The sequence below is a fragment of the Chrysochloris asiatica genome, unplaced genomic scaffold (genome assembly GCF_000296735.1).
Source record: "Chrysochloris asiatica unplaced genomic scaffold, ChrAsi1.0 scaffold00409, whole genome shotgun sequence".
Taxonomy (NCBI): domain Eukaryota; kingdom Metazoa; phylum Chordata; class Mammalia; order Afrosoricida; family Chrysochloridae; genus Chrysochloris; species Chrysochloris asiatica.
This window is the reverse complement of record NW_006408927.1, coordinates 459,352-467,042: the sequence shown is the minus strand read 5'-3', so window position 1 is coordinate 467,042 and position 7,691 is coordinate 459,352. Positions and strand designations below refer to the sequence as shown.

At 53.1% G+C, this 7,691-nt stretch overlaps 1 protein-coding gene and 1 pseudogene across 1 annotated transcript; both read right to left on the bottom strand.

Moving 5' to 3' along the window:
* Positions 1-372: 372 nt before the first annotated feature.
* On the bottom strand, positions 373-3,000 carry BSG (basigin (Ok blood group)). Its single transcript, XM_006876729.1, has 6 exons — positions 2,820-3,000; positions 1,592-1,748; positions 1,428-1,510; positions 945-1,358; positions 613-637; positions 373-436 (listed from the first exon to the last, which is right to left on the bottom strand). The coding sequence occupies exons 1-6, from the start codon at positions 2,998-3,000 to the stop codon at positions 373-375; spliced, it is 924 nt and encodes a 307-aa protein (XP_006876791.1).
* Positions 3,001-3,795: 795 nt separating this feature from the next.
* Positions 3,796-7,691, bottom strand: part of LOC102822052 — a 9,290-nt pseudogene continuing 5,394 nt past the window's right edge.

Below are 7,691 nucleotides of genomic sequence, written 5' to 3'. Positions count from 1 at the left end.
GCCCTCCACCGCTATGGGGAGCCCAGACCTCCGTAACTCCATGGGGCTCATGAGGAGGGAAAGAAAAGGACAATACCCGTGGCGGAGTAGAAATGAGTGAAATTCTGTATGTAGAAAACTCTGGTTTGCTCGAAACACGGGAAATCAGTATAGGACTTGAATCGACGATGCTTGCCCTCTCCCAGGTGGGTTTTCTGGAGGTAAGGGGATCAAGGATCTTGCAAACACTGGACTGACCATGGAGAGGACAGGTGGCTCCTTCTGCCTCGTCTGGAGCCTGCCTAGATGGGGAAAAAGGCTCAGGATCCAGTGGGTGCCTGGGGTCTCAAGCCCTGGTCCCTACTTCTCTGAGGCCACGCAGCCCACCTGAGCTCAGTTGGCGTTCCTCTGGCGGATTTGTTTGTCGTTATCATTCAAGGGGTGCCCGCTGCTCTTCCTATAAGGCAAGGAGGTTGGACAGTCAGTGTGCCTGTCCTCAAGCTCTCAACACCCCCCACATCCAAGTCCCTAGGATGGAGGGTGACCAGCATGTGCTGGCCCAGGGATGTGGCAGCTCCCACACCTGTCCCAGGGAACCCCTGTTGCCCCCCTTCAGGCAGAGCCAAGACTCACAGTGGTGCGGAGCCCGGGTCGTCATCTGCAGACGCGGTGGCAGTAGATGAGAGAGAGGAGAAAGTGAGGTCAGCAGGGCCCCAGCGCAGAGACCCTGGTCCCTGCATACCTGCTGCCACCCATTCCCTCACAACCCAGTCCTCATGGCCTTCTGAGCTCCCGCGCCATGCAGGTCCCTGGCCCAGAACTGAGCACAGAAGGCAGGCAGCCACTTACCGGAGAGGACGCCAGCTTGCAGCCAGCACAGAGGAGAGAAGGGGCAGTCAGCACAGACCCACTCCCGCCACAGGGGGACCCTTACCAAGTGCCCTGCCCGCAGCCCTGAGCCTCACCGTCCAGGACATCCTCGGGCTTGCGCCGCTTCTCATAGATGAAGATGATGGTGACCAGCACGAGGACCTCAGCCACGATGCCCAGGAAGGGCCAGAGGGCGGCCAGGCGGCTGCGCACGCGCAGGGTCACAGTGGCATGGCTGGTACCCACGGAGTTGGTGCCGTTGCACACGTACGTGCCAGGGTCGGTTTCCATCTCCAGGTTGTGGATCTGCAGCTCCGACCACGTGTCCGAGGATTTCACAATGAACTTGCTCTGGGAATTGTTCACGATGACTATTTCGTCAGTGTCCTCCTTCCTGAACCAGACCCAGTCGGTGACGGGCGGGAAGGATTCAGACTTGCACTTCAGCATGATGGTCTCGCCCTCGTTGGCGTGTTCCGACTTCTTCACGGCAAAGATCTTCGGGATGCCTGGGGACAGTAGGGGTTGAGCATGTGGCTCGGCCACAGGGATCCCATCCCGGCCTCAGGAGAACTCACCCTTCACGGGGATGCTGGCCCTGCCCGCCTGCTCGGGGAGGAAGATGCAGGCATATTGGCCCCCGGCGTCTTCCAAGTCCACCCTACAATCGGGTGGTGTGAGCCGGTGTAAAGCCACAGCACTGCCGCCCCATTCACCCGTTCCCAGGGCCCCGGGGACTCACTCAAACTCGGTCCTCGGGTCAGGCAGCGTGTCCTCCTTGAGCACCTTGTCCCCCCGCATCCAGCGGTGGCCCTCAATGATTGTGGCGCTGTGGTTCAGGGCACAGGTCAGACGTACCTTGGAGCCCACCTCATTCACCGAGGTCGAGACTCTGCCTCCTGTGAAGACACACACATTTGACAGGGAGCTCAGGGAGGGGTTTCAGGGCCCAGAGATCCCAAATGGACAGAAGACCCTTGCCTTTCTGGAGGGCCTCTGACTCAGTCTCCACATGGAAACAAGGGCTGGAAGAAGCCCCCTTGCTGAGGCATTGCACGGTGACCCCTGTTCATCTCTAGAAGCCTAGGTTTTAAAGCGCCACACAACTAGATATTGAGAAACAGCCCAAAGTCCTGGAAGGCCACAGGGTGCAGCGAACAAGACAGCGGGGGGGCAGAGGACACACAGATGCTGGGCCTAGTGCACAGCGCACACTCCTACACACAGCCAGCTGTGGGGTGGGCAGCCAGAAGTGGTGGTGTGGGAGAGGGTCAGGCTTAGTGGTATCTGGACCCTCGCACTCCCACAGGGAAAGGCCCCATCCTATGGCTCTGGCTCCCAGCCCATCCCTCTGGGCAAGACACATTCTGGCAAAAAAGGGCTCACCCTCCCACCCTGCATCTGGCAGCCACAAAGGACAGTCTTTTGGTAGGAGATGGAATGGTTAGGTTGCTTTCTAGAATATTCCATGGGCTCTGATGCAGGCTCCTGCCTTGGCCCCACCTAGGCCTCTGGCCACCTCAGACCCCATACTGACACAGGATGAACAGGCTCCCAGGACACACGAGCACCCTGCTCACAGCCCACAAAGCAGAGGCGGCCATTGCTCTCCTGCCCCTGCAATTTGGAAGTGGTCCGAGGCGCCCGCCTACCAGTGTCCCCATCTTTACAGGTGTCCCCATGGTCGGGTGTAAGAAAGGAGGTCGGGAGGTGCAGACCTCCCTCACAAGTCCACCTGCTGCTCTGTGACTAAAGCGGGCAGAAGTTGAAACTGGGACCCGCCTTTCACAAGGTGAGAGCCACGCCTTGTGTTCTTATATATAAAAGTCTCACAAGCCCCTTCCTGGGGGTGATGCAAGGATGGATGCCCCCAGCCCGCCGGCCGGGGCTCAGCAAAGCACTTAGGGCCCCACCCCCAAGCTCTGATCCCCGGAGCGCGTCACGTGACCAGGGATCTGCAGGAAAGTCACCTTCCTCTAAAAACAGCCCCGCCCTCCCGCTCCCTGGGGCAGGCTTGGGGCCAGCGGGGCCTGGAGGTAAACAAGCTGGCCCGGCTGGACACAGGAAAAGGATGATCAAGTCCGTCTGGGGGACACTTGGCAGCATTAACTGAGCCCAGATAAGGCCGTGTTCCCCCCTCCCCGCCGCCATAGCCGATGGCTGGGCGATCAGGAGAAGAGGGGAGACTGAAGGAGGTCAGGAGCCCCCACCGATGCCTCCATCTCGCCCGGACCCCTACATACGAAAGGTCACTGTGAAAATCTTGAACCCAGAATCAAACAGGGGGTGCCCTCTCCGCCGGGCACAGCAGCGCCTGTCTCGCTTCCGGCCCCCCCAAAACGCGGCCCGCTTTAGCCAATGGAAACGAAGGCCCTCGGCTAGGCTTGGTGAAGGCCCTGAACCCGGGGCCTCAGTTTCCCCCCCTGTAAGGCAGGAATGACTACCCCCCGCCCCCCACGACAGGGAGCTGGCCCGCTCCCGAGCAATTCATGTGCTCCCGGATCCGGGGACCCTTGGGACCACAGGAGCCCCCTTTCCAGACCAGGAGGCCCGAACGGCGGGGTCACCCTGGAGACACGGCCATGGCCGATGGCACGAGGCCACCCCGAGACCCCCACCCCAAACGTCCTCCAGCCCCGCGGGCCACTCCGACGTGGACGCTGCAGGCCCTGAAGCTTGGGGACGTCACCTCCACCACCGACCCGGGCCGGAGCCCTGTCCAGGACAACCCCGTCGGTACCCCCCGCAACCCAGGGGCTTCCATTCAGGCTCTGCCCGTAGGCCCCGGGCGCCTCCAGGCTAGGGGCCTTCTTCCCACCCCCGCCTCGGGCGGACCCCAACCCAGCTCTCACCAGCCTCGGAGGCGGCCTCGACGCCCAGGAACGCCGCGGCCAGGACCACGAGCAGCGCGGCCTCCATGTCGCCTAGTCAACCCTCCGACCGCGCTTACCGCGAACCGCTGCCGCCGCCGCCGCCGCCCGCGGCCGCAATAAGAACCGGCGGAGGCCGGAGGGGACGCGCACGCAGGGCGACGTCCGGCGCGGGAGCACGCACGCAGGGCACGCAGGTCGCTCCCCGCTTACGCACGCGCGCAGACGCACGGACGCACGCGCTGACTCAGATGGGCCGGGGCGGGGCGTCAGACACGTGTCTCTGGTGAGCCACGCCCCCTGGGTCCCGCTTTGCTATTAATGGGAGCCTAGCTGGGCGCTTTAGTTTCGTTCCTCGCTTTTCCTGGCGTTTCTGTGTATCGCTCATTCGTCCTTTCTTCACGGGTTCCTTCTGTGACTCGCTGGCATGAGGCTGCCAGACTAGCAACTAAAAATTCCAAATGACAGCTAAATTTTAATTTCAGATAGACAACGAATCATTTTTTTAGTATAAGTATCCTATGCAATATTTAGACATAATTATTACAAAACAAAAACAAAAAAGATTAATGTTTATCTAAAATTACAATTTAACTGATCAACCTGTATTTTCTCCTGGTGTTGATGTACAAGTTCTTAGAATAATGAAAATAACTGATGATCGAATGTTTCCATTAATTTTCTGAAGCCTCCGAGTATTTTACTACAATTACTTACACGAATGATGAATGCTGTATGCCATTTTATTCTTGAAAATTAATAAATACTCAGGTTTGGTATGCATAAACTAATTTATTCTGCTGCACAAGACCTCTTTAAAGTGTTAAAGGGCAAAGATGTCCGTTTGAGGACTAAGGTGCGCCTGACCCAAACTATGGTATATTCAATAACCTCATGCATGTGAAAGCTGGACGTTGAATAAGAAAGATCGTAGAAGAATTGATGCATTTGAGTTATGGTGTTGGAAGGGAATATTAAAAGTTCCATGGACTGCCAGAAGAACAAACCAATCTGTGTTGGAAGAAGTGCATCGAGAATGCTCCTTGGAAGTCAGGATGGCCAAACTTCATCTCTCATACTTTAGACATGTTATCAGGAAGGATCAGTCGCTAGAGAAGGATATCATGTTTGGTAAGGTGGAGGGTCGGAGAAAAAGAGGAAGACCCCCAACGAGATGGATTGGCACAGTGGCAGTAGCAGCAATGAACTGAAACGTAATAACTATGGTGAGGTTGGCCCAGGACCAGACAGTGTTTCATTCTGTTGTGGTCGATATGAATCGGTACTGACTCAATGGCACAACAACAAGGAAGGATCAGCCCCTGGAGATCATCCTGCTTGGAAAAGTGGAGGGTCAGTGAAAAAGGAAGACCCCCTAAGGAGATGGGGTGGAACAGTGGCAACAGCAAGAATAGCACAGGATTGTGCAGTGTGTCATTCTGTTGTGCACAGGGGTCACCATGAGTGTGCACCAACTCAACAGCACCCAATAGCAACAATGTAGCAAGGTAGTCAGTGGCAAAGCCTGCAAATCAGAATGAAGCACATTCCTGTAGGACTGGAGACTAGAAATTAACAATCAATGTTGGTTCAGTGGGTATTTTGTTGTCTCGGTCCATCTACACCGTCTCTCAGTGTTGTTAGGTGCCGTCCAGTTGATTCCGACTCATAGCAACCTGAGCCCAACAGGATGAACCATTGATGTCATCCCACAACTCTCTGGTCATTAGTGTCTAATGTATCAAAATGTCCTTCAGATGACCTCTAAATTCAGGTGGGATATACTCAAGGCCATAATTTGGCTGTCTGGACTTGTCCTTTTCTTCAGCTTCAGCCTGAACTTGCGTATGAGCAAGCATGTGTGTGAATTGAAGGTTTACAGAGCAGACCAGTTTTACATTCAACAAATCATATGCTTGCTTCATTACAGTGATTACAATCCCCTCCAGGTACCATTGGTTAACAGTATTTACCTCTATTCCCTTTTCTTTCTTTTTGATGTACACATACCACACAGACAATATATATTCGTTTAAATGTCCACGGAAACTTTGCCAGCCAGTCTCCTGCCTGCAGGCACACAACCTTTCTCAGTCCACGGGCTTCGAGTCCTCAGCTGCTCCATCTCTCTACGCCATCACCTCTGCCTCCATCTCTGCTGTTATGGTCGATATGACCACTTTTCTGGTTAGGACCCCATGGTCTGCTTTTTCTGGTCAGGACCCCATGCTCCACTCATGCTCTTCCTTCTTGATGGTCCTAGGGTCCTCTGTTCCTGGAATGAAAGATCAACTACTCCCCCCTTTTAGTTTTACATCTTCTACATTTACAGTTGTGACCATCACAATTAGTCCTGACAACAATTACTCACAATTGGATCATAAGCTCCTATCCCCACCCTCCCCCATCTGCTTTCAACCAGACCCATCTGGATAAGAGGAAAACTATGCCGTGGGGATTCTACCTTACCATTCTTGTTCTGAAACTAAGCCATCTCAGGAAAGCTTGTAAGCCAATCACTTAGTGCCTTGATTGTTGTTGATAAGTGCCATTGAGTCGCTTCTGACTTACAGCGACCCTGTATAGGGTTTCTGAGGAGCGACTGGTGAGCTTGAACCACCGACCTTGTGGTTCAAAATGACTTTGCAGTCCAGCACATTAACCTGCAGCGCCACACCAGTACTTTATGTTTATAGCCCCCCAGTTTTGACATACACTGTCTAAGTTGTCCGTGTCTCTCAACCCAGTGCACAGAGGAGGCAAGCTTGATCTTTCATATGAAGAATCCTTCCCTTTCGGTTGGAATTTTGGGAAACTTCATTCATAAGCAAAGGTCCACTTCATCAAATGTAGCAATTTACACTTGCAGCCAGAGCGCCCCCTGGAGGCCAGGATGACCAAACTTCATCTCTCATACTTCAGACATAGTGTCAGGAGGGACCAGTTGCTGGAGAAGGAGATCTTGTTTGGTAAGGTGGAGGGTCAGAGAAATAGAGGAAGACCTCCAATGAGATGGATTGGCCAAGTGGCAGCATCGATGGACTCAAGTGTGGCAACAGTAGTGAGGTTGGCCCAGGATCGGGCAGTGTTTCGTTCTGCTGTATATAAGGTCGCTATGCGTTGGTACCGACTCAATGGCACCTAACAACAACAACAACCCTGTATTAAGCTTCTTTATCTTCATCTGGCTAAGTCCCTGACCTTGTTTTGGCTGTTGGCATTCTGCGTCTCTCTCACTGTTGTTGTTGTTATGTGCCGTGGAGTCGATTCCGACACTTAGCGACCCTGTACAGGGTTTCCGAGGCTGTAAATCTTTACGGGAGCAGAAAGCCTCATCTTTATCCTGCGGAACAGCTGGTAGTTTCTAACTGCTGACCTTGCGGTTCACAGTCCGGTTCATAACCACTACGCTTGTGGAGGCCTCACCCTGGGTAAGGCCCACTGTGCATGAAAGACTGGCTTGTTACAGCTCTTCGCTAGGGTTAGAGATTAGCTGAAAGTCTCATTCTATCCTCAAGGTTAGAAATTAGGGAGATGTTTAGATTTATGACTCAAGGGTTAGTTTGCAAATATTAACTATGCGATATTTCTTAAAATCAGCATGCCAGGTTAAAGTCGGTATGATGATTTGCATCAAGTTTATGGTTTATTAGTTACATCCTTCACATACTTCTATTTTTAAAGTTGGGGATTTCTAAATAACTTTGTAATGAGCCCCACAAACGTAGACATAGTTCTACTCCTAATGTTTGTATTATGAGTACATACAAGAGGGCTTCAAAAAGCTCCTGGGAAAATTCCGTGTCTTTTCATTTCCTCTCTCCACGAATTCTTTTTTTTTTTTTTTTTAAGTTTTTATTGTGAATTGGGAGGTAGTTTACATGGGAGAACATTGGTTTTACACTCATCATTACATTGCAATGATTACAGTCTCCTCCGTGCATCATCATTCAATAATATTTGCTTCTATTC

Excerpts from the sequence above, each read along its gene's own strand:
- BSG (XM_006876729.1), bottom strand. The coding sequence starts at position 3,000 with ATGGCGGCGGGGAGGGGGGAACACGGCCTTATCTGGGCTCAGTTAATG. Across the intron at positions 1,511-1,591 it reads GACCCGAGGACCGAGTTTGA|GGTGGACTTGGAAGACGCCG; the intron begins GTGAGTCCCCGG and ends ACCCGATTGTAG. Across the intron at positions 638-944 it reads GCCCGAGGATGTCCTGGACG|ATGACGACCCGGGCTCCGCA; the intron begins GTGAGGCTCAGG and ends CCGCGTCTGCAG.